Source organism: Carlito syrichta, unplaced genomic scaffold, assembly GCF_000164805.1.
Source record: "Carlito syrichta isolate Samal-C Ts95f unplaced genomic scaffold, Tarsius_syrichta-2.0.1 Scaffold303580, whole genome shotgun sequence".
Lineage (NCBI taxonomy): Eukaryota > Metazoa > Chordata > Mammalia > Primates > Tarsiidae > Carlito > Carlito syrichta.
Window position 1 is genome coordinate 247,271 of NW_007247676.1, and position 27,379 is coordinate 274,649.

Sequence of the window (27,379 nt, forward strand, 5' to 3'; positions counted from 1 at the left end):
CGCTTACAAACCTGCCCTTCAGGAAATGCTTAAGAAGATGTTGAACACAGAAAAAAAGAAAAGAAAAAAGAAAAAGAATGGTCATACCCATCACAAAAGTACAAATAAGCACAGTTAACAGAGCACTCACAAAAATAATAATATACACATATATAAATGCAAAAGTAAAATGGAAACAAAGCAACCTTCTAAGAACCCTCTGACAGGGATAAACTCTTGCATTTCAACAATCATTTTGAGTGTGAATAGATTTGATGCATCACTGAAGAGATATAGAGTGGCAACCTGGATAAAGAAGCATGATCCAACAGTCTGTGGCCTCCAGGAAATGCATCTCACTGCAAAGGACACCCACAGATTCAAAGTTAGAGACTGGAAAAAGATCTTTCAGGTGAATGGAAAACAGAAGAAGACAGGTGTGGCTCTTCTGATATCAAACAAAGCAGTCTTCAAGCCACCACCAAAGTTAAAAAGGAAGTGGAAGGACACCACATAATGATAAAATGCTTAATTCACCAGCAAGAAATAGCCATCCTGAACATTGATGAACCCAATACAGAAGCATCAGATTTTATAAAACATTGACTCACACAATCATAGTTGGAGACCTAAATACTCCAATAACAGCTTTAGATAGAGCATTGGGACAAAGACAACAACAACAACAACAACAACAACAAAAAAAAACCCACAAAGATAGATCAAATGGATTTAATAGACATTTACAGAATATTTCACCCTATCTACTGAGTATACATTCTACTCATCAACACACAGAACATACTCCAAGATTGATCACATCCTCAGACATAAATCAAACATGAACAAATTTCAAAAGACAGAAATAATACCATGCGTCTTCTTAGATCATAGAGGTATAAAAATATCCTTCCAAAACACACAAAGACATAGACACTAAGCAACATGCTGCTGAAGGACTTCTGGGTCAACACAGAATTCAAGAAAGGAATAAAAGATTCCTGGAAACAAATGAAAACAAAGACACATCTTATCAGAATCTCTGGGATGCCATGAAAACAGTGTCAAGAAGAAAACTTATAGCACTGCACACACATACACATCAAGAAAACAGAAAGATCACAGGTAGACAGCCTAATGTCACACCTAAAGGAGCTGGAAAGGACAGGTCACCTAAATCCTAACTGCAACTGAAAAATCCAGACCACCAAGATAGAATCACAATTATAGGATATAGAAGACAAAAATATCATAGAAAGGATCAATAAGACAAAAAGCTGGTTCTTTGAGAGGATAAATAAGATTGATGGAACTCTGACCAGATTGACTAAAAAAAAAAAAGAGAGAGAGAGAGAGAGAGAGAAAGTCCAAATAAACAGTTAGAAATGGAAAAGGTGAAGTCACAACTGACCCTGAAGAAATTCAAAAGATTATCAGAGATAATCTATAAATACCTGTACATAAATAAACTAGAAAATCTAAAGGAAACAGGAGACTTTCTGGCATCACATAACCTCCCAAGGTTAAAACAAGAAGAAATTGAAACTCTCAACAGATCAATAACAATCTAGGAAATCGATCCAGTCAGAAGAAACCTCTCCACCAAAAAAAAAAAAAAAAAAAGCTTCCCAGTTGAATTCTATAAGACATACAAGGAGGAGCTGATACCAATCTTATTGAAAGTATTCCAGGCAATCAAGAATGATGAAACTCTCTCCAACTCATTTTATGAGCCCAACATTATACTGATACCCAAACCTGGCAAAGACTCAACAAGGAAAGAGAACTCAGGCCAATCTCCTTGAGGAACATAGACTCAAAAATTCTCAACAAGATTCTAGCAAATCAGATCCAACAGCACATTTCAAGGATCATCCATCATGACCAGGTGGACTTCATTCCTGGGATGCAGGACTGGTTCAACATTTGCAAGACTATAAATGCAATTCAGCACATTAACAGATGTAAAATCAAGAATCACATGATATATCATTTGAGGCAGAAAAAGCATTCGACAAAACCTAGCATCCCTTCTTGATAAAATCCTTGAGCACCTAGGTAAAGAAGGAGCTTTCTTCAAAACAGTAAGAGCCATGTATGATAAACACACACCCAACATTTTGCTCAATGGGCTGAAGTTGGAAGCATTCTTCTTAAGAACGGGAACAAGATGAAGATGCCCATTCTCACCCTTCCTTTTCAACATAGTGCTGGAAGTCCTAGTTGGAGCAATCAGGCAATAGAAAGAAATTACAGTTTTCCAAATAAGAAAAAAGGAAGTTAATCTATCCCTCTTTGTGGACAATATGATTCTATACCCTGAAAACCTTAGGAAGTATGTCAAAAGCCTCCTTACACTGATAATCGACTTTGGTAAAGGCTCTGAATACAAAACCAACATGCAAAGAAAAGTTGCATTTCCATATACCAGCAACAAGTAGACAGAGAACCAAATATTAAGCACAATCCCATTCACAATAGCCACAAAAAAAATGAAATACCTTGGCATCCACCCAACCTGAGAATACAATAAGAATACAATACAATAAGCTCTTTACAATAAGAACTATGAAACACTGCTCAAAGAAATCAAGGATGGCACAAATAAATGGAAAAACATCCCATGCCCATGGATTGTCAAGATATCCATCCTACCCAAGGCAATCTACGGATTCAATGCAATACTCATCAAATTACCAACATCGTTTTTCTCAGACCTGGAAATGACAATACAGAAATTTATATTGAAACAAAAAAGAGCATAGATAGTCAAAACAATCCTCAGCAAAAGGGCCAAAATAGGAGATATTACACTTCCAGACTTTAGCCTTTACTACAAGCCTATAGTCACCAAAACAGCCCGGCATTGGTACAAGAATAGGCACATAAACCAGTAGAATAGGATGGAGATTCTGGAAGCAAAAACTTGGTCTTTCAACCAAGTCATCTTTGACAAAGCCACCAATGACAACCACTGGGGAAAGGAGACAATATTTAGCAAACGGTACTGGGAAAACTGGCTGACCACAGTCAGAAGAATGAAACTGGACTCTTACCTATCACGATATACAAAAATCAACTCAAAATGAATCAAAGACCTAAATGTAAAACCTCTGACTGTAAGAGTCCTAAAAGAAAACATTGGAAACACCCTTATGCGCGTCGGAATAGGCAATGAATTCTTGACCAAGTCCCCAAAAGCGAATACCATAAAAGTGAAGATAGACAAGTTGGACCTCCTCAAACTGAAAGCTTTTGCACAGCAAAAGAAACCACCAGGAGAGTAAAGACACAACCCACAGAATGGGAAAAAGTATTTGAGATTTATGTATCTGACAAAGGCCTAACATTCAAGATCTACAAGGAACTCAAATGAAGTTAAAGGAAAAACAAAAACAGAAAAACATAACCCATTAAAAGGGGAGCAAAGGACATGAACAGACACTTCTCAAAAGAATACACACAAGCAGCCAACAGACACCTGAAAAAATGCTCAGCTTCACCAATCATCAGAGAAATCCAAATTAATACTACAATGAGATACCACTTAACTCCAGTAAGGATGGCCATCATTAATAAGTCCAAAACCAACATAGGTGCAGAGAAAAAAGGAATGCTTCTATACTGTTGGCAGGAGTGCAGGCTAGTTCAAGCTCTATGGAAAGCTGTGTGGAAATTCCTAAAAGAACTAAAAACTGACCCTTCATACTATCCAGCAATCCCTCTCCTGGATATATACCTGGAGGAACATAAATTGTTCCACAAAAAAGACACCTCTGCACTCATGTTTGTTGCTGCACTGTTCACAGCAGCAAAAACATGGAACCATTCATACTGTCCACCAAAAGGGGACTGGATAAAGAAAATGTGATACATACACACGATAGAGTATCAGGCAGGAAGAAGAGCAAAATCATGGACTGTGCAGCAAATTGGGTAGAGTTGGCGACTATCATTCTAAGTGATCTATCACCCAAACAAAGAACTGAATACAGCACGCTCTCACTCCTAAGTGGGTCATAACATGACTCACATTAGCACAAGGGAGGAATTGCAGTCACAAGGCACTGCTAGGGGACAGAGGGAGGGAGGAGGGTGGGAAGCACATAACAATACCAAGTGTACCTGGTCCTCACTCTGGGGGAGGGAGGGCCAGTTAGCAACCCAGACTTTGCGTACTTAAGTAGTTAATCTTCACTTGTACCACACATCTCTATAGTAAAATAAAATTTAATAAAAAAGCTGTACTCCTATCTTACAAACAGGATATTGACCTCCACATGTCAAGATCCAGAACATGTCTGTTCTGCCAGGATCCCTCATGTTACCCTTATACCTTCTAAGTCCCTGCTACTAATTTGTCCTTTATTTCTATAATGTTGTCATTTCGAGAATGTTATATAAATAAAATCCTATAGCACGTAAACTTTTGGGATTGACTTTTTCACTAGGATCATTATCTGGAAATTCATCCAGATTGCCTATGTATCCATAATTCATTATTTTTATTGTTGAGTCGAATTTTATGTTTGGGATGATCCACAGTTTGTTTAATCATTCACTTCTTGAAGACCATCTGGGTGGTTTCCAGTTTTTGGCTATCAGTAGTAAAACTGCTATAGACATTCAGGTGCAGGTTTTGTGTGTGAATCTATTCATTTATCTGGAATAAGTGCCCAAGTTGTAATTCCTGGGTTATGTGATAGTTGCATGTTGAAATTTTTAAGAAAACTTTATAATTTTTTTCCAGACTAGTTGTACTATTTTATACTCCCACCAGCAATGTATGGGTAATCCAGCATCTCTGCATTCTTGCCAGTAATTTGTATTAACACTATTTTACTATTTTTTATTTTAGTCATTTTGATAGCTACACATTAATATCTCATTGTGGTTTAATTTGCATTTTCTCATGACTAATAATGTTGAGAACTTCTTTATATGCTGATTTGCCATCTGTATATCCTCTTCTGTAACATCATGCTTTTTGCCTGTTTCCTGTTTGGTTTTTTTTTACTGTTGAATTTTTAAAATATATTTTAAACACTAGTCCTTTGTGCGCATGTGGTTTGCAAATATGTTCTCTGTCTGTAACCTGTCTTTTAATACTCTCAATGTGGTCTTTCACAGCATGACGTTTTTACTTTTGAGAATGTCCAGTTTATCTTTTTTCCTTTGATGAATTGTGCTTTTTATGTAAAGTTGAAGGAGTTTACCTGACTTTAAATTCCACAGATTTTCTTCTAGTTTTTCTAAAAGTTTCATAGTCTTGCATTTTGTGTTTAAGTTTTTCATATTGAGTCAATATTGAGACTTATGGCAAGTTCCATTTTCTGCCTGTTGTTATTCAATTGCTTCAGTGCTGCGGGTTGAAAAGACTGTTGAATTGCTTTTGCACCTTTGTCAAATCAATTGGGAGTATTTGTGTGAGTCTGTTACTGGGTTCTCTTCTGTGTTGCATTGCTGTTTGTGTCTGTGTCTATCCTTTCCTCAATACCACACAGTCTCGATTACTACAGCTATACAACCAGTCTTAAAATCCAGTTGACTGATCCAGCTCACTTTATTTCCGTGTCAAAATTGCCTGGCCATTCCAGTTCCTTTGCATTTCCAAATAAATTCAGAATAATCTCGTAATATCTATGAAAAAAAATCCTGCTGGGATTTTAATAGGAATTGCATTAAACTTGTATATCAGTTTATGAAGAAATGACATCCTAACTATCCTGAGACTTCCAAACCATGCATATATGTCTATTAATTTTCTGAGATCTCTAATTTCTGACATTAGGATTTTGTCATTTTTGGCATATGAGTACTGTTGATGTTTTGTTAGATTTATAACTAAGTATCCCATGTTTTTGAGTGATTGTAAATGGTATTTTCTCCTAAATTTCTGTGTCCATAAGATCATTGAGTGAATATAAAATAAAATAAAATATACATACACACTTATTCTGTATTCAGTGACCTTGCTGAACACGTTGGAATATTTTTGATGTCTTATAATTTTCTATGTAAGCAGTTATGTCATCTGCAAATAAGGACAGTTTTATTTTTCCCTTTCCAATCTGTTTGCCTTCCACATTTTTTTTTTGCTGTTGTAGTATACTGACTAGAATTTACAGGCCTTTGTGGAGTGAGAGACATTTACGTAGGTTTTTTGTAGTTGTTCTTTTTCAAGTTCTGCAGGTTGATCTCTGTTCCTATTTTTCGGAGATCACTATTTTTAAATCATAAACGAGTGTTGAATATAGTCATACACTTTTTATACATCAACGTTATGCAACTTTTCTTCTTTAGCTGCTAATATCATATATTATATTGACCGATTTTTCAAATATTGAACTCATATTACATGCCAGGAATGAACCTTACTTGGTTATGATGTATAAACATTTTTATATTCATAAATTTTATTTTCCAACACTTTGTTAATAATTTTTTGTACATATTCATGAGCAGTACCAGATGGTAGTTGTTTTTTTTTTGGTTCTTTTTATTTTTTAATGAGTTAGGATCTCACTCTGTCACCCAGGCTGAAGTGCAGTGGCACAATCACAATTCACTGCCTTCTCAAACTGCTGGGCTCAGGTGATCTTGCTTTCTCAGTCTCCCAAGTAGCAGGAAGTACAGGTGCATGCCACTACGCTTGGCTAATTTCTTTATTTTTTTTGTAGAGACAAAGTCTCACTATGTTGCCTAGGCTGGTCTCAAACTCCTGAGCTCAAGCGATCCTCCCGCCTCAACCTCCCAAAGTGCTGGAATTGCAGGTGTGAGCCACCGTACCTGGCCTGTTTTTATTCTTTTTGATACTCTCTTTATCTAGTTTTTATATTAGGGGCAACCTCCTAAAAAAGACTCAGGAGGTATTATTCCTTCTTTTCTTTTATGGAACATATTGTGTAGAACTGGTGTTAATTTTTTTCAAACATTAGCAGAGTTTTCTGATAAAAATAATTTTAATTCCCTCCTGGGGATTATTTTTGAGAGAATTTTAACGATTATACAATTTCCTTAATAGTTACAGAGCTATTCTAATTATTTGTTTTATAGGTGGTTGAATTGTGGCAGTTTGTGTTTTGTGAGGAAAAAAGATTCTCACTGGAGCATTGGATCTTTTTATTTTAGCCACAAATACATTTTGATGTTACCATTAACTATTTCACACTTACCAAAAGATATTTCAGAAGAGCAATGAAAATTCATATGTTCACTACTCAGCTGAAGAAATATACATTGCAGGTGTGGGTAAAACTTGTGTGTGTGTTCCTTTTCCTTTATTCCTGCTCTCACCTCTGCTGTAATTGCCGCCAGTCTGGGCTTGATGCTCGTTATTCAATCCGGTTGTCCAAGCAATTGGTTTTTAAAAACATCAGTGTGGTTCATCAATATGGTATCCAGATTCCTGCTTTTTGACTCAGCTGGCACATATTGACAAAAATGATACCGATATGAGGTTATTTTGGTTCGTTTCTGTAGCTTTTCCAGTTTCCTCAACTTCCTCGGAACACAAGTGTGGAGATTGGAAAGAATATAAGCATTTCAAGTCATGCTCAAGGAGAACCACAGCCCATCATTACTTGGAATAAGGTAAGAGCTCAACTAAAAGTACAGTAATATTAAAAACACTGACAGATGTATTGACCCACTGAAGCGGAGGTAATGATTCTCCTATGGATTTATCGCTGTTGTGATTTTTGTTAGCAAATAATACTTTTACACTGCAGCAGGTTTATTTCCTGTTTTTTCGTCTTCTTTTTTTTTTTTGAAATGACTCTATCTGATTTTGACTCAGGATTTTAATAAAGTTTATCGTTACTCATGTGCTGAGTGATGAAAATTTCATCAGCAGAACTATATTCCTTTAAGGAAAATTGCTTTTGTCATGTATAAATTAAGAGTTTTCATGGCTGATGAAACACTATTTTAAGTTAATAACTCAGAAGTAAAGTGAAAGTAAATCATCAGCTGAAATAAAAAAGGAATAAAAGGTGTGTTAAAAATACGAAAAGCAAATGTCTAAAGCTTCAAAACGAATGGCTTTAAAGAAACAATATCTCTTTATTTATATATCTTACTTCCTTTGGTTCTTTGAGCTATATTCTTTCAACCTAATTGCTTCTTTCATTTAATCATCAAAATAAATTGGTCTTAGGAGCTGATGTTCTTAAAAATCAACACATCTGTACATATTTGTAGGAAAGTGTTTGAAAAACTTTGGTCAAATAGGAAATCAATGATAGGTTATAAAGCTATTTTCCAAAACTACTTGACCCATTTGTGTTGTTACCATAAGGTTGCAAGGCCTTGTTTGGGTCATAGCCAAGAATCACACGCAGGTCTCTGTAAATAATTGGTCTCAAAGTTAAGTTTTTCAGTTTATATTCTCTCACATCATCTGAATATTTTTTATAAACCATTTAAAATGTGATATTCTATATCAAATATTTTATGCTAAAAATAGGAAGTGTGAAAATGTATGTTTTGATCAGTATCTAAAGCCTTATTTGACACTCCACTAAATGCTTAATCGTGTAATCATATCAGTAATGTATTTCAGTGTCTACTTTTTGAAAGGCAGCTTCTAATCACAAGCAAATGGATTAAGCGCTGACTCTGTAGCAGCCATTTTGCATACACTATTGCGTTTACTCTGCAAACAGTCCTCTTCAGTTCACAAGTTTGGAAGAGATAGGGGTTAGGATACCTTTGTTACAAGTAATAAAAACTACCTAACAGAAGCAGATAAGGAATGTATTAGAAATTTATCTGATTAGTCAGAGACTGTGAGCAAACATTTCAGAGCTATTAATTTACTCTGGGAGTTCTGGAAGTAAGTGAAGGAAGGAAAAAAGAGTAAGAGAAAAACTTTGAAAGAAGAATTCAGTGGTGGTCTAGCAAGAGACAGTGAAGGGGGTAGTTTTGAAGGAAGGACCCTGTGGACCTTGTTACCTGGGCTCCTGGTGGTCTCGTCCATGCCTCACGTCTGGTCTCTTTCACTGCCCACCCATCTGGCAGGTCCTTGCTACTTCCTCTTAACCCCTACCTGGAGCGATCAGCTACCCATCACTTGGGACTTTTTTTCTAGCACCGGCTAAAGGAAAACTGAAAATCTGAAGGCCAGTGAAGCAGTTTTTTACTCTAAACCTGCACAGTTACACTGTCGCCTACTGGCCATCACTGAGTATGCGTTATTTTGAAAAAGTATCTCCCACGCTCGGTGTCCTATGAGTCTTTTGTGGAGGGGCAGAACAGAAACACTCCACTTCAACTACAATTTCAGAAGACTAATTTCTTGTACTTTTAAAAATTAACAGCATAATGATGACAATGCAAGTACATCTATACTGAGTATAATGCATTTTATTAATAGTGCATATAAAATTTATTTTTATCTTCTTAAAGTATATTTTCAACTGGGATGCATGCACATATATATAATGCCAGTGCAACTATACAAAATATATGAGTACATACAAAGAAGAAAGAGAAGGGATATCATATTTCGTAGAACTATGAAAACATTTTGATATTTTTAGATGGTGGCTTTGTACTTTCTTTTTCCTTGTTAAATTTTATATTTATTGTTGCTGTCAGAATTCTCTTTTAAAAATAAGCAGGATATGAATAAATTGTGTATGTCCATCCACTGGAGTGATGACTTTAAAATAATCATCATATTAAATAATTACAAGATCAAACTTTTGGGTATCATATTTAATTTATTTAGAGGGAGAGGCAAACCACACTTCCTGGAAACTCCCCCCCACCTCTGTTCCTTGTTTCTGTTAGATTCATGAATCTTTCCTAGTGCTTGACACATACCAGGCACTTAGTAGTTGTTTGTTGAACGTATGAAGTTGCCTCAAACAAAATGCAAATATTTTATTTTTAAAGGAACCATACTTTCATCCAGTGACAGCTTTTTTTTTTTTTTTAACTCCCTAGGCATGTATGCAGATCACTGAGAGTGGTAAATTCCATGTCGATGGTGAAGACTTGCTGACCATCTACGATGCAGGGCAGGCTGACCAAGGAAGAGATGAATGTGTGACTCAGAATTCATTTGGTCTTGCTATGGCCGACTTGTTTCTAACGGTTACTAGTAGGTGTTCACAGCTCCATCTATAACACCCAAATAACTGTTTTTGATTTCCTAATCCTAATTGACTCACCTCACTACTTATATTCCCTTCTATATTCTTCTAGTTAATGTGTGACTATTAAATCAAAGCTATTTTATTCTTTATGAAATAGAAGCTTGTAAATATAAACTATGTTTACGGGTAAGAAATGAAAAATAACAATGTCCAAATAGAAAGGATTTGCAAATGTATATCATGTTTTCTTAGAAATTGAAAATTATAGAATGTCCAACGTATTCATAGCCAAAATGCTGAACCAGAGATTAAAGAGATATGGAATTCATGTTGCTTATTACAGTGATCTATTATATTTAACTGTGGAATAAAATTAAAAATCAATCAATCATATTTCCAAGTGAGCTTTGCCACCTTGAGAACAAATATGTCAATGTTCAGAGACATTTATAATTGGTCAACGTAATGGGCATTGCTTTTTACATTCTATCTTCAGTCTGATTATATAGCTGTAAACCTCTGCTGCTTGATATATACGGTGACTGTTTTAATAAAATTACCTGCCATTGTTTTCTCTTTTTTTTTTTTTTGATTATCTAGTTCGTAAGGGAAATGAGAGAGTCCATTCTCAGGCAGATTTGAGTAGACAACTGAAACGTCAGTTGTGGTTGTACAAGTGGAGACTGCCTGCTGTATTCTCCATGTGGGCAAACATTTAAGGAAATCATGGCATGTCTGCATGAGGGAGTTGACATTGGAGTTGTGTTCTTTTGCAAATAGGTTAGGAGTTTTTGCTGTATTTATAATCAGCAGTTGACATAACTGAGTTCAGCTCAAATATCTGGAGTGCTGTTGTGGGCTTTGTCCATCTTTCAGTTTCTCTAGAAATGGACACATTTGATAAATATGATTTTGCAGATTCATTTTTTTCCTTGTAGTTTTTTTTTCAGGGGTTTATAAAAGTGATTGAGTGACTCATTAAAATTACAGGCCAGATTAAAAAGAGATTTAGCTTATTGAATTGCATCATTAAAGATATTGCTCTTTTCCTATCATATCAATTGTTTAATATTTTTCTACTTACACGTTCTTTTGAGATATCAAACTTCTGAGTATTCCATTTGTTTACATATTTTGTATAAAATATATTTTTTCACTAGTGGCACATCAGTTTTCATGTGTTTATTATACTATATGGTAAAAAATGTATCCCTTGTAGACTATTATTCTTAAAATTGTAACAATGTAGTTTAGTAACCAGTATTTATTCTAATGGTGTCAGAAATATTTTATTATCTCAAATTGCTTACTGTTATAAAATCTTTGTCTTGCTTTTCCTGATTTAAAATCTATGTGAGTTATACATCTTTTTTTTTTTTTTTTTGAGTTGGAGTCTTACTCTGTCACCCAGACTGGAGTGCAGTGTGCAGTGGCTGCTCCTGGCCACCGCAGCCTCGACCTGCTGGGCTCCGGCGATCCTTCTGCCTCAACCTTCCGAGTAGCCAGAATTACAGGCATACACTACCATGTCCGGCTGATTTTTTTTTTTTTTTGATTTATTGTAGAGATGAGGTCTCGCTGCCCAGGTGGGTCTCGAACCCGCAGGCTCGGGCAATCCACTCACCTCAGCCTCCCAAAGGCGCGGGATTACAAACTGAGCCACCGAGCCCAGCTATACTTCTTCTTTTTTTTTTTTTTTTTGAGTGGGAGTCTCACTCTGTCGCCCAGACTGGAGTGCAGTGGCCGCTCCCGGCCACCGCGGCCTCGACCTGCTGGGCTCCGGCGATCCTTCCGCCTCAGCCTTCCGAGGAGCCGGAATTATAGGCGTGCGCTACCACACCCGGCTGATTTTTGATTTATTGTAGTGATGAGGTCTCGCTGCCCAGGTGGGTCTCGAACCCGCGGGCTCAGGCAATCCACTCACCTCAGCCTCCCAAAGGCGTGGGATTACAGGCTGAGCCACCGAGCCTGGTTTACTTCTTTTATAAATGTATGGAGCTCACTTTCTGCTCTTCAACTATTTATGACACTTGTAAAAAAGTCCTTGAAATATTCTGGAAAAAGTTATGATAGAATTTAAATGAACATCATTGCATTTTAGAAATGTCAGAAATTGTTGCAATTAGACAAATAGACAAGCAAACACAAAAACATCCTGTCCCTCTGTAACTATCTCTTTGCATCTCTCTGTCTTGCCCTGCCACACACAGAAACATTGTAATCACAGTGAAAATATATTTTAGAATCTCCAACACAATAATTATATCTTGGTTGACAGAAATTTAACTAACTATCGTGTGTGTGTGTGTGTGTGTGTGTGTGTGTGTGTGAGCACACATTAAAAGTAAAACATTCAAATTAAAAGTATTGATCACTTTATTTACTAGATTTTAAAGTAGTGATTAGTAGTAGTCATCAATATTCTGTTCTACCGTGTGGAAAATCAGGCAATAGGAATACAATAATACAACAAAATAGAAGTTTTTCAATGAAGAAAAACATTTTCCCCTCTGAGGCATTTATATATCAGCTTAAGAGAAAATAAATTTATATTTGCATCTCCTATCAAATAAATTTCATAATGTTAGAAATATATTTTTTTATAAAGAGATGGAAAGATGTGAGGGCATAAGTTAGAAAGTTTTGAATAAATTTGAGGTTTAAGATAAGGAATGTGTGTGCATTTACACAACCCAAGATGGCAGAATAGGAAAAATATGGCAAAATAAAATAACATTCCTTGAACATTTTATGACTTGGACCCTTTCGTTCACCAGGTCATTCTAATTAAAAGGAAAAGCCCCTGAATTACAGGAGGATTTTCCAATCTTGCTACCCTCCCTTTAGCAATTGTGGAGTGTTCACTAGCAGAATAAGTGATAAAAAGAGAGTCATGCCTTTTGCGTTTCTATTTTGCACTGGGAATTACAACCATAGCACATAGTCCAAAATGACAAAAAGCATACAGCAATCTAGGAAAAATCTAAGCATTATATAAAAATATGCATTTTATTGACTGATGTTCATAGTAGGGAATTTAGACAGCAAAAACCAAAAAATTGTTTCCATAATTGAAGCTCAATTTTTTTCCCTTTAAGTTTAATTTATTTTTAAGCTGCTTGAATAGATTTAAATAAACTGTAAGGCTGTAAGCATATTCTGGGAACTATTCTTCTGTATAGAATGTTCTCGGTGTATCTTTTATCAGTAGATATCACTTGTGTTTGCCCGCATCTTTCTTTTTTTTCTAGATAACATCTGGCATCTGAATGTTATACTTTTGACTTTAGATTAAAAACTCCACAACTTTTATTCAAGAACAATTTATTTGAACACCTCTTTATGCTATTAAGTGTTGTTAGGTGCTGACCCATTTCTTGCTTGTGAAAATGGTTTGGTCTCACTGAGGACACAAATCATTTATACTGATGTATGAGATAGTGAGAAAAAGGGAATTCTGCATTAAGCCATCAGACTTCATTGACTTCAGCCACTTTGGATAATTTTCTTATCTATAACTCAAATTAATTTTCTAATTTCTTAAGATGTTATAACTGGATCCTCTTGAGTCCTTCTGGGCACAGAATTTCTGCATTTGTGATAGAATTCAGACAACAGTTACAACGATAGTTAGGGCGACAATTGTTAGTGAGGAAGCCATTTACAGCATGTCTGCATGATAAAATTCTCATTGAGACATTTAACTTATATGTGGACGAAGCAAAAAATGCAAGGTTACACAGACTTTGTTAAATGACAAATAGCATGAACATTCTGGTTTCAGTCATATGAGAATAAAGCTAAGCAATGTCGTCTTCTCTGGACTTCTGAGCGGAGTCTCTAATTGTTGGCCACTTTCTTTTACTTGACTCACAGTCCTTCCAGTTTCTCGTGTTTGAACAGGCCCTAAAATGAATCCCTGGTCTTTCCCTCAAGACCTTGCCTCCTCCTAGCATCCCTTTAATGTCACTGATGTCCGTGTCAGTAGGAAGCTGAGACTCTTCTGATTTCTTCTTCTGTGTCCTCCTTAACCTAATGCCCATGTCTTCCCGGTTTTTCCTTCTCAAGATTGCTTGTTTTCCACCTGTCTTCTTTATAGCACTTTCTTGTCCATAATTCAGCCTCCCATCATTTTTAATTGAGGCTTTGCAATAACATTTAAATCATCCTTCTATTCAGAACATTTTATACCTTAACTTCATCCTCAACCCAATAAATTAGTATCAACCAAATTGATTGGAAGTTTAAGGATAGCTTTGTCAACTGTAAGATAGTAGGGTCCTTTCTGTAAAGTTAATTAAAGAAACTATATTAAATTCATAGTAATATTACCAGGAAACCTAATAGTCATCATTTGCTGAGTATTTAACGTACATTCTGCATCAATTAAATTATTTAGTTCTTGTGAGTTTTAGTTATTTTTCAAAATTATTTTATTTTAAAGTTGTGGGGTACAATTCAGGGTTAGGTATACAGACGTTGATTATGCAGGTACCCTTGTTGACAAGGTGTGCCCCTCTCTCCCCTAGCAGTTTCCTTCAACTGCCAAGTCCACCCCCTCTCCCCTGGCAATGTTTTTCAAAATTCTTAATGAATAATTCACTATCTGACATTTTAATCTCAATGTTTGGCACTGTGTAGATAAAACATCTGTTTCTAGGCCACTGAAGTTGTGACACAGTTATGAGTGGACTATAAAGTATCACATTTTAAAAATTACTTATATTTACTCAAATATATTAAAAAACTCAAATTGATAATAGGATAGTTTTAACTGATATTTTGCTATATTTGTTCATTTATTCTGAAGATGATATAATTAAGAGACACATGACAATCTTGTTTATTTTGCTGAACTTTAATAATGCAATGATTGGGGGTGCTGGGACAGCAGCTCATGTCTGCAATATTAGTGTTTTGGGAGACTGAGGCGGGAGGAGTCTTGAGACCAGGAATTTGAGACCATCCTGGACAGTATAGTGAGACCTGCATCTCTACAAAAATTTTTGAAACTTTGTTGGGCATGGTGTGTGTGCCTATAGTCCTAGCTACTTGGGACACTGAGGTGAGAAGATTCTTAAGTCCAGGAGTTTGAGACTGCAGTGAAGTATGATCATGCCTCTACATTACAGCCTGGGTGACAGACAAGAGCCAGTTTCTTAAAAATAAAATAAAATAAAATAAAAAAGTATATATATAAATATATATATATATTTGTCTCAGGATAGAAGTATAAGGTCACTATAGGTTTTATGTATAAAATAGATGGGAAATGTGTTTAGCATGGTTAAATATACATTAAATTACATGAAGCAAAAAGTGGTTTTTTCAGCTATGTTATTTTTTCTATATAGAATTATTTATAAATATAGAAAAAGTAATATAGCTGAAAAAAATATATAGAAAAAATAACAATGCAATGGATGAGGAAATATAGCTGGAAAAAACCACTTTTTACCTCATGTAATACAGATATTTATAATATATTTAACCATGCAAAACACATTTCCCATCTATTTTATACATAAAACCTATAGTGACCTCATACTTCTATCCTGAGACAAGCCACATGCTCTCAAAATGTTAGCATTACATTTCAATATCAGTAAGTGGCATTTCTATATTTTTGATGCAGTGCTTGGGTAGTTACAAAAATTATAAGGAAAATAAACAATGCAATAAAAGTCATAGTCCAAGCACCAAAACCTTAAGTGAAATGGATGGTGCCTTTCCTTTTCTTATCTCTGAAAAAACAATGGGACTTGCCAAGGCAAATGACTTATTTGCAAGTTTAATGGTGTAAAGTGTTGAGCAAGACAAATTCTCTTCAGCTGAAAGAAAGTGATTTCATAAGGAGAGTCATTATTGTTCATTTGTGTGCTGTGAGGTGTCTCTGATTTTTTCTGGTTTTCTAAGGCAGTCCTCTCAACTGTGTATGTTAGTGCCATTTTCCTTACGTGAAAAGATTGAGTGTGATAAGGCCTATTTTGTTATGATAGTTACATTGTCTGGCTAGATTTCTTTTAAGGGGAGAAAAGGTAACAAATACTAAAAAAAATCCCTTTGGTAATGATGAAAGAAACTCAGCCTTTATTGAGGTCTAGACAGTTATTAGTAAGAGTGACAGAGGAGCACAGTTTTTTTATTTTCTGGGTTCAGTCCCCAGGGTATCCAGAGTCAGGACTTTGAGTGTCCCCGTGGCCTGAGCTGTCTTTTCCTGAAAAGACTCAACTTGATCATTTGATTTTACCGTCAATAGAGGTGATAGAGTCTTATAGATTCGCGGATAGGATTGCAGGCAGATATATGCCAGATGACTTTAATCATATATTTATTTTGTAAATCTACTGAGACATTTTTCTCATTTCTATTAACCCTGAGACTTAACAAAGAAAAATGGCCTAATTACCCAATTACTTCTGCAAAATGTTGCATAAAAAGGTGAAGGACATACAATTTTTCTGATTATTCTATTTCTTATGTCATTAACTGAGGTGATTTTTGAGCCAGATCAATACAATAGTATTGATTAATTCTAATGTGCCCCAATAAACTAAATTTGCTTTGCATAACACAGTGTTATTAAAAAAGAATGGAATTATTTTTAACAATTTGTACCAAGCCAAATTAAATCAAATGAATAATGAAAGGGTTAGTTTGGTTTGACCTCAAAACCATATAAACTTAAAACAATCATAATTAAAATAACATAGAAGTGAGAAAGCATTATTACTGTTGACTAAAAAAAAAATCTTTCTTTTTTTTTTTTTTTTTTTGAGTTGGAGTTTCACTCGGTCGCCCAGACTGGAGTGCAGCGGCCGCTCCCGGCCACCGCAGCCTTGACCTGCTGGGCTCCGGCGATCCTTCCGCCTCAGCCTTCCGAGTAGCCGGAATTACAGGAGCACGCCACCACGCCCGGCTGATTTTTTGATTTATTGTAGAGATGAGGTCTCGCTGCCTAGGCGGGTCTCGAACCCGTGGGCTCAGGCCATCCACTCACCTCAGCCTCCCAAAGGCGTGTTTTAAAGGATTAAAGTTAGTTTTGTTCAGAAGTTTTACAGAGGATTATGGACCGAGGCTTAACAACCTTTTAAGAGATTCTATCAGACTACTTGTGCACAGTATTTCAGCTACTGCTTATATCTAGGTGGTGAGGGTTTAATGCCTGCAAAGACACATCAAACTTGCTCAGAAATTACACTGAAGCAGAATCACATCAAGGTTTCGGTGTAGGAGTCCATCTGGTTATAGATCACAGAAGTGTAATCACTGACCCTGTCAGATGTTATTTCATGTATAGGAAAAAAGAAGACTACGGTCCTTTAACTTTTAAGAAATGTAGAGACTCAGACAAGAGGCCTGGGGGCTGTGTCCTCTACCCCGTTCATCTTCAAGGCATCCTTCCAGAGAGCTGCTTGCTGTCACAGAGTCCAAGGGCTTTGTGAAATTATACTGGCCAGCAGAAATGAGCAAATATGGCTTCTTAAATTTGCCGCTTTATCTCACATTACCGAGAATGTTTTTGGGTAAACATATTACATATTTAATATACTTTCAAAAATCTGTGCACAAACAACTTTTATGTGTTTTATTTGTGCAGCTTCAAATTCAATTCTTTTAAAGAATATGCACGTGATGCCAACTTACTTGTTACCTTCTTCTCCTTTCCATTTCTACACACAGGTTGGTTTCTTATTAATATAGAGAATTAGCAAATAAAGTGGGAAGGAAACAACAGGATGATAAAGTGTCAACTGGTAATTGTATGATGATACTGATTACCTATAGGTTTTCAAAGTCAGCAATCAGAAAACCTACCATGTAGTGTTGGAAGAACTTTGCACGCCTGTTATATCTGACAACCACATTTGGTAACCACATCGGATCTGAGCTCTAGGCTGAGCAAGTCTTTTATGGATAAGTCAAAAGATAAAGAGGAGTGTTGTAAAATTCTTTATGCTTATAAATTTTATATAGCTATAATAGCAAGACTATTTTATAAATAGAATAAAAGCAAAATCATCAATCAAATGAAACTCATATTAACATCTTAAATGATGCTTTTCTGAAATTTATAATCACTTCTCAAGTTGTCTGCCACAGTGAAAAGGTCTCTGAGTTTTGGCATCTCAATACCACTGTGTCCTATATGATAGTTCAATCCTAGCACACAGCTTTTCTTCCAAATCTAAGTAGATCTTTGAAAGCATAGGGAAAAACCATGTGGAGTAGAAGACTCATTCTTACTGATTTGTTTTTGAACACATAACAACCTGATTCACATAGTTATATTGAGAACATTCAGTTTCTCATAATCATTGCAATTATATTAATTGCTTGCCTAGTTGGTTAGTTCATTCATTTATTTCCTTTTTTTATATCCACACTCTGCTGTCATCAGCCTCACTATATATGTAACATCTATAGTACATTTAACTATCATACATTTTAATTTATTCATTTTATGGTAATTTCTTTCCAGTCCTCTAATTTTTGCACCAACTATCTTTTTGGCATTGATCCATGTGTGTAACCAGTCAATATTAACTGATACATGAAATTCCACATTGAACACTCACCACATTCTCCTTGCCCACATTTCCATTGTTGTACAATCAATTTTCCCCATTCTTCTATACAAAGTTGCAATGAACATTCTCATACATACCCTTAGGGATTTGAATTATACATTTTCTGGGAGTGGAATTGATGGATGAAAGGGTGTATGCATATATAATTTTACTAAGTAAAAGTGAAACAAAACTAGAGTCTCTAAATACAGTTTCCAAAATTCGTGTCAATTCTAGTTTCATCAGCCTTCCTGAGGATTTCTATGTCTGCTCACTTTCATGAAAACTTGACTTTAACCATATTTTTTATGTTTTCCAGAATAAGCATAAAATGTTTATTCATTGGCACTTTAAATTTTATTTTTGATGTTACCAGTGATTTTGAGGTTCCCAGTTGAAGACCTATAGAAGAGACTGGATTATTTTTCACTGAACTCTCACTGAGAATTCACTTCTTGCCTATAAAACCTCTATGAGTTTGGGGTAATATTTACTTTGTTTTAATGTTTACCATTTAGTTTAATGCTTAATATTAAAACAAGGTGTCTGAAGAGATAGAAATTTTATACTTTCCCCAAGCTGACAAATTGCTTACAAACTTGGATGTGAATCAGTGTTGTAAAAAAGGAAATATTTCACATAGGCTAACTAGATTTTGGAATATTTTAATTCCTTGAATAACACTGTCATTGGTTATATGTTGTATATCCTTATTAACTTTTAGGGCTTTCCTCTTTTATAACTTGCCTGTGTATATTCTTTCTTACTTTATTATAAGATTTATATGACGTAGAATATTAATTCTGTGTCAGATTTAGAAATAGCAAATATTGTCACCTATTTATTTGTGTTATTTGCCTATTAGTTTTTTGTCATAAATATTTGTACTTGAAATGATTAATTTCACATAATTGAGCTAATCAATTTTTGTCTTTGTTTTCTATTATTTTTAGCTAATGTAATTCATTGTGTGTGTGTGTGTGTGTGTGTGTGTGTGTGTGTGTGTGTGAGACCAGAAAAGGCAACACTGATCTTCTAGGCTCAATATGGCAGGCATCATAAAGGCTGAATTGATAATGGAACCACCTACTTTTAACTACTGCACATAATCTAGTTTATTAAGAAGGGTTTTCAGTACAGTCCTTGATTTTTTTTTTTTGAGTTGGAGTCTCACTCGGTTGCCCAGACTGGAGGGCAGTGGCCGCTCCCGGCCACCGCAGCCTCGACCTGCTGGGCCCCGGCGATCCTTCCGCCTCAGTCTTCTGAGTCGCCGGAATTACAGGCGCGCGCTACCATGCCCGGCTGATTTTTTGATTTTATTGTAGAGATGAGGTCTCGCCTGCCCAGGCGGGTCTCAAACCTGCAGGCTCAGGCAATCCACTCACCTCAGCCTCCCAAAGGTGCAGGATTACAGGCTGAGCCACCGAGCCTGGCTCATTCCTTAATTTTACTTGTTCCTTACAATACTTCCATACCATCAGCATTTTTTTTCTTGAAGTTGTTTTATGTTAGTGATCTTTTTTAAGACAATAAAATCTATGTGTATAGATTATGATAACAAAAAGATTTTTTTCTATAATATCCAGATGTGGAGTGCCATATGGGCCTATCTACTGCAGAATATATAAGCATAGATATGCATATTACATACATATATAGATATACACATATATAGTAGATTCATGCTATACTGTGGTATTAACTTGCTTAAGCTTATATTAGTTACTTTATCATTCTTCTAATAATATGCAAAATACATACCTTCCTATTACTAAGTTATTTATCTTTTTCATTTATACCCTAATTACGCAATTTTCATACTTAATTTTTGGTGCTAGTTATACCCTTGTTTTTAATATTTAATAATGCTAGAAAGTTATTATTTTAATTGTGTGTTATATAAATTTTTATACTTTTAATATACAAAAAATGAACTAAATACACTCGATTATTTCTCTTCTATGAGCTCTAAATATTCATTCATAATTCGTATTTAGTATTTGTTGCTTTAAGATTAAATGTCTTAAACAATTATCTGGATAATATTCAATATTAGAGATAATCAACTCTTCTGTAAGCGAATAACTGCCTTTGACTATAATGTTCAACTTAGCAGAAGTCTCCTCATATGTTGCAAACCTATAGAAAGGGAAGATTTTTTTTTTTTTTTGAGTTGGAGTCTCACTCTGTTGCTCAGACTGGAGTGCAGTGGCCGCTCCCGGCCACCGCAGCCTCGACCTGCTGGACTCCGGCGATCCTTCCGCCTCAGCCTTCCAAGTAGCTGGAACTACAGGCGCGCGCTACCACACCCAGCTAATTTTTTGATTTATTGTAGAGACAAGGTCTCGCCAAGTTGTCTGGGCGGGTCTCGAACCCATGGGCTCAGGCAATCCACTCACCTCAGTCTCTCAAAGGCAGGGGATTACAGGCTGAGCCACTGAGCCCGGCTGAGAATAGATTATTTTTTAATGAAATCTTACTGAGAATTCAGTTCTTGCCTATAAAACCTCATGGGGATGGGGTAATACTGACTTTGTTTTAATGTTAAACATTTAATTTAGTGTTTAATGTTTAACATTAAAACAAGGTGGTTGACGAGATAGACATTTCATACTTTTTCCAAGATGACAAATTGCTAACAAATTTGGATATGAATCAGTATTATAAAAAAGGAAATATTTCACATAGTCTGAATAGATTTTAGAATACTTTAATTTCCTAAATAACACTGTAATTGATAGAATGAGTCTTGCTTTAAGATAATTACCTACTTCTTTGCAATGGACATTATTATGTACACATTGAATAACATTGATATTATCTTAAAAGTTTTCATTTAAAACTGTAAAGTCAGTTATATTATATCATCCTAACTTCAAGATCTTTGTAATATTTTTAATCTTGAAATTGATTTTCAAGTTCATACAGGGTAGACAAGCTGGTGATGACTTTGTTGAATCGTCCATTCTTGATGCTGCACAGAGGGTTAGCAGTGCAATTAACTCCACACGAAGACATTTTTTGTCACAGTAAGACTTTATTTCGATTGAAAAATTTTATTTTTGCTCTGCTTAGTTTTTATAATCTCCACAAATCAAAACAGGGATAGTAGATAAAATTGCAGAGTATCTTTTGTGGTTCTTGTGTGCATGCCAACATCTGGGCTAGCCATCATTGTCAGTTTAGTCTCAAAAGGAAGGACACCCATTCCCCATAGAATTTATGGCATTAATTTATGCCACAGACCCACTCTATACAGTCTGACAACAGACACCAGGCAATGGGCTCTGTTATGTCAGCATCCACCAAAGGTTGTCAGACTGAGTGCTCCTGTGATCTGCACATTGAGAGTGGATATTAAGTTGGAGCCCACAGGTAAGAATGTTGTTTAGGATATGCGGTGCTTTTCTTTATTTTACTTTGAATTGGAATGTTTATAAATTAGGAAATCCTTCCAATCTCAAAAACTGACTTGTGCTTGTAATACCAGAATGTATTAAGGAAAAGACGATTGCTGCTTTTGTGATCAAATCAAGTATATATCCAGTATTTGCAGCTATTGATCAAAAAGGGAAATCTTAAAATGCCAGATCAAGTATCGTCTGACTTTTTGCACATCTAGAGTGTGGTTTGATGGTCATGGACTTGTGTTCTAGTGCCATGCAGACTATTTGTATTCTCAATGTGACTCCTCACTTTATCACTTTCTGTCTGGGTGACCTTGGGCAAGTGACTTAACGTCTTTGTACATTAGACTTTTTGCCAGTAAAATTGGGATAATGATGGATCTTCATGGGTGTGCTTGATAGGAGAATAGAATAAGACAATACAGAAAAGGTGCTTCAACGGTCTCTGGAGCATGAAAGGTGCTTAAAGGAAGTAAGCCATTGGTATCATTGCTATTATCATCTAAAGTTATTAAGATTCAAGACCTAGAGGATGCGATATACCTTAGTGGACCAAAATTTCTGAAGCAGTTTGCTTCACAGTCTGTGATTCCAGTTTTCTCTTTATTTGGTTCAGTGCTCCAAGTTTACATAAGCTTCTGCCTTGTGCCGGTCAGTGGGTTTGGTACTTGGGGTATAAAGGTAAATATGACGTCTCATCGGTAGTCTTTCTTTAGGAGACTAGACGATATGTCAGCAATTCAAGTACATCTTAAAGAGATATACAAGAGGGGTATGTAAGGGTGCAAAAGTAATCGAGGAGATGGAGTGATAGCTTGTCAGAGCTTTCAGGGAGACTGTACAGGGAGAGTGATGCTGGGTTAGGATTCTAAAGGTGAGGGGGAATCTCTAGGTGGTACATTCTGGAAAAGGGAAGACACAAAGTGCCAAGACCCGCAAACTGAGAGTGTTGCATACTATTTCAGAGAGTTTAAGTGAGACCCTTGGAATTCATGCATAGACCCTCCCACTTCATAAAACTCCGCCATAGTTTTATTACAGAAACTATAGTTTACATCAATAATTCATTAAAAAATACATATTTGTGAGTTCATTACTGTGACTGACATTTGGAATTGTTACTAACAAAATAGAAAAAGAACTCACAGCTTCCCTGTGGAGCTTATAGTCTAGTGGTGGAAATTTCATTCTTCTCAAATGTTTGAGAAGTGCCTTCCAAAATGCACAGCGTATCTAAGCACCCTGGATTCTGCATGACTTGTAAAGTGTCATGTCTTTTGTCATTTGCAGAAGGCCTCACACCCCCAGTGACCGGCTGGCTCATTACCCGTGTGACTCATTAATTGTGGAGATGGCAAGAAACAGAGAGATATTTGGGTTTTTCTGAGTCGGAGTCTCACTCTGTCGCCCAGACTGGAGTGCAGTGGCTGCTCCCGGCCGCCGCAGCCTCAACCTTCTGGGCTCTGGCGATCCTTCCCGCCTCAGCCTTCCGAGTAGCCAGAATTACAGGCATGTGCGACCACGCCCGGCTGATTTTTTTTTTATTTTTATTGTAGAGATGAGGTCTCGCCAAGTTGCCCAGGCGGGACTCGAACCCGCGGGTTCAGGCAATCCACTCACCTCAGCCTCCCAAAGGCGCGGGATTACAGGTTGAGCCACCGTTGAGCGCACACTGCAGCTGATCTAGGAGCGTGTGAAGCGGGAGATCATTGTGGACATGGAAGACAGAGGTCAGCAGCAAAGCCATTCTTTGCTAAGCCTGGTGTCCATAGCAAAACTGACCACACCTGAGCAAGGAGCACAGAACTTTCAATCTCCAGAACATCACAGGATTTAGAGATTAAATTAATCACTACTTTTACCAAGTAAATGCAGAGTTTCTCTTAGAAACTATAATTCCAAAGTAAGGGTGACAAATATATATTCAAACTTGTCTCAACTTTTGCCAGTTATGAATTTAGAGAGCAAATCTAGGGGGCCCATTTCATGTGAACTTGCTTTTCAAATCCACAAGATATTACTACTTCCTGTATTAAAATACTTTATTCCCAGGGGACTGTTCCTTTAATTATCATTGTAATCACCTAAATCATTCAGTGAAGCAACTTGACATTCCTTCTATTACCTATAATAATTATATCCATTACTTTGGGAGGCCAAGGCGGGTGGATTGCCTGAGCCCACGGGTTTGAGACCCACCCTGGGAACTTGGGGAGACCTCGTCTCTACAATAAATCAAAAATTAGCTGGGTGTGATAGCATGCGCCTATAGTTCCAGCCACTTACAAGGCTGAGGTGGAAGGATCACCAGAGCCCAGCAGATCGAGGCTGCGGTGGCCAGGAGTATGCCACTGCGCTCCAGTCTGGGCAACAGAGTGAGACTCCAACTAAAAAAAAATTATAACTCTTCTCTTTTTCTTTTCCTTTTTTTTGGTATATGCAACTTCTTGTGTATTTCTTTCTAAACTCATAAATCTACTAAGTAAATGTCAAAAGAATCTTCGAAAAAGATTCAAATTTTCGAAGTCTTTCTCTTTAAAGCGAAATAAATGAATGCGATTCTTTGCTGTATACTATTGGTGTCGTGAATGCCACGGCAACATCTATTGGTTTACTTTTCTTTTTTCTTCTGAAAATCAACTGAGACACACTATAGAAGGTCTGTATGCTTGGTAAACCCTTAGTGCTCTGTACAATAACTCTAAAGTACATTTGACTGTCCCGAATTGCTCGTTATATCTTGGGTTTTCAAAGTGCCCCTAACCAGAAATTTCCAAATTAGACCATGTCAACACTTGAAACTCGTAGCTACTTAATTTTGAGTCATATGATGAGTGAGTCTGCCATAGTCTTGTCTACAAAAAGCCCAGTTCTCTTTCTTCCCTTGCTTGTGAGTAAAAATCAGGCCCCCAAGGGTTTCCGACCCTCTTTGGGTTTTCTGCTCACACAGCTCTATTAGGAGAAAAATTAATTTTCAGGAATTACTTAGTCTAAATGCATAATTAGAAAACGAAGGCAACGAATATCTACAGAGATTTAGCTTTGCTGTAATGCGCAGCCAACATTCATTACCCAACTGAATACATCTTCTCGCCCAAATTATTCAAGACCCTTAGGTGGGATGGAGGGCTCACACCTGCAATGCCCGCACTCTGAGAAGCTAAAGCGGGAGGATTGCTTGAGCCTAGAAATTTGAGATTAGCCTAAAGCAGCGGAGCAAGACCTCGTTTCTACAAACAAACAAACAAAACAAAATGGGCATGGTGATGCACACCTGTAATCCCTTCTTCTCAGGAGTCAGAGGCAGAAGTGTTTGTTAGGGTCAAGAGGGTGTGTGGAGGGGTGCAGCACCTCTGGAGTTGGCTTGCCGGAGGTGTTCGCTGGTAACCAGAGATCCGGGGAACACGAGGACTTGTAACACAAAGAGATGAAGAAAATATTTATTTAAGAAAAGTTCCCAGCCAGGCTCGGTGGCTCAGCCTGTAATCCCGCGCCTTGGGAGGCTGAGGTGAGTGGATTGCCTGAGCCCACAGGTTCGAGACCCGCCTGGGCAACTTGGCGAGACCTCATCTCTACAATAAATCAAGAATTAGCCAGGCGTGGTAGCGCGCGCCTGTAGTTCTGGCTACTTGGAAGGCTGAGGTGGAAGGATCACCGGAGCCCGGCAGGTCTAGGCTGTGGTGGCTGGGAGTGGCCACTGCATTCCAGTCTGGGCGACAGAGTGAGACTCCAACTCAAAACAAAAAAAGAAAAGAAAAGAAAAGTTCCCTTCCCACAGACAGGAAGAAGGCCAGCACTCTAAGATGAGTGTGACCCTGTAGCCCCCAGGCCCCCTACTTAAATCTTCTCCCTTGGAGGTATTGCAATCAAGTAGATGTGACTGTTGTGACTTCCTTGCTGGCCACTTGCAGATGATTTGCCCACCCTGGGGGAGGGAAGGGATCTGGCTCCCTCTTCCCAGGTGCCGAGTAGATGATCTGTGGGCCCTGAGGAAGAGAGGGGGGGTCTGGTTCCCAGGCACCGGTAGCATGGGCTTATCTTCAGGGTCTTTTAAGATTACAGTGGGCAGATACTGGTCATGTTGGAGGGATCTGGGTTTCTGAAAAGACAAAGTCAGCAAGGTTAATCTTTACCTAAAGAAAGCACTCCTGCAAGGCGCGGTTTCTACCTTCTCAACATTGTGTTATGGTCTAGGAACAAGACAAAATGACTTCCCGCTCTCCGCCCGTCCTTTCAGGAAGGATGGCCTGAGCCCCGGAGGTAGAGGCTGCGGTGAGCCGTGGCGACATCGTGAGATCCAGACTCTGAGAAATTAAAATAAAAAAGTATTAAAGATCTTCAACATTTTCCCCCAAGGAAAAAAACCACCACGCTATTTTACCGCTCGTTCATTGTTTGTAAGGTTAAAGACCTTCTCCCCTCCCCCTAAAAGTGGACTCAGTATCCACACTGTGACATATAGGAAGATTCCTGTATCTACCCAGATTAAGATAACCCGAAGATCCAGCCAGAGACTGACTAACACAGATAACACACACCTGGTCCTGGTACCCTTTACCAGGTTTTGAGGGTTAAATAGGGATCATAACCCTTAGTGAACATGACTTAGTGAGTAGCCTTTCTAGTGTGGGGAGAATGCTGAAATTTTAAGCCCTGTTAAAGGGTATGACTCCAAGCCCCTCCTGTGTCGTGTTGCACTTTTCCCAGGGAATGAAAGTTTGTGTGCAGTTCAAGAAGTTCCCGCTTACCCTGGCCTTGTCAAGGACCCACACTGACACGTCTTTGACCTTGTCCTCTAGAAGCATAAAAGCTGAAAGAGGGAGTTCTGACCTGGAAACAGACAACATTCAGCACAACAATGGAGACATCCTTACCCATCTGACATCTGTCAAGTCGCAGAAGCAGAAGACAAGAGCGGCACATGGTTCGCCTTCCATCTCGCCCCTCCTAGCAGTTCGCCGTCCTTTGCAGGACAGACGGCACCAACATCTTTTGGAAACATCTTTTACTGTTATGTAACGATTTCCCCCGCCTTTGCATTAGAACGTTTCGTTGTGACCTCATGAAATACTGGAAGAAACTCCGTGGTGGGCAGGGCTCCTAGGGCTCTGGAGTTGCAAGTCGCCAGCTAGTCCCTTCCAGGCCCGCCCTTCCCTTCCAGGCCCGCTTCCCCGTCCAGGGTCCCCTGCTCTGCATTTCAGAATTCCTCCACCACGACTTGGTGTCCTCGCTCTCTCTCCACCTCGTCGCCAATGTATCCAGATGCGCCCACCCGACTGCTCGGACGCGTGCAGCCGCCAGAAGCACCGAGCCCGCGACG

The 27,379-nt window shown here is 37.5% G+C and overlaps 1 protein-coding gene across 1 annotated transcript in view; it reads left to right on the forward strand.

Annotated features, from left to right (window-relative positions):
• The window catches only part of LOC103261061 (peroxidasin-like protein), a 334,905-nt gene that overhangs the window by 216,924 nt on the left and 90,602 nt on the right, over positions 1 to 27,379 (forward strand). Inside the window, 6 exon segments of the mRNA XM_021712669.1 lie at positions 7,471 to 7,572; positions 9,931 to 10,088; positions 21,574 to 21,681; positions 23,350 to 23,430; positions 23,719 to 23,821; positions 26,767 to 27,069. Of these exon segments, the coding sequence (XP_021568344.1) occupies positions 7,471 to 7,572; positions 9,931 to 10,088; positions 21,574 to 21,681; positions 23,350 to 23,430; positions 23,719 to 23,821; positions 26,767 to 27,069 (855 nt within the window).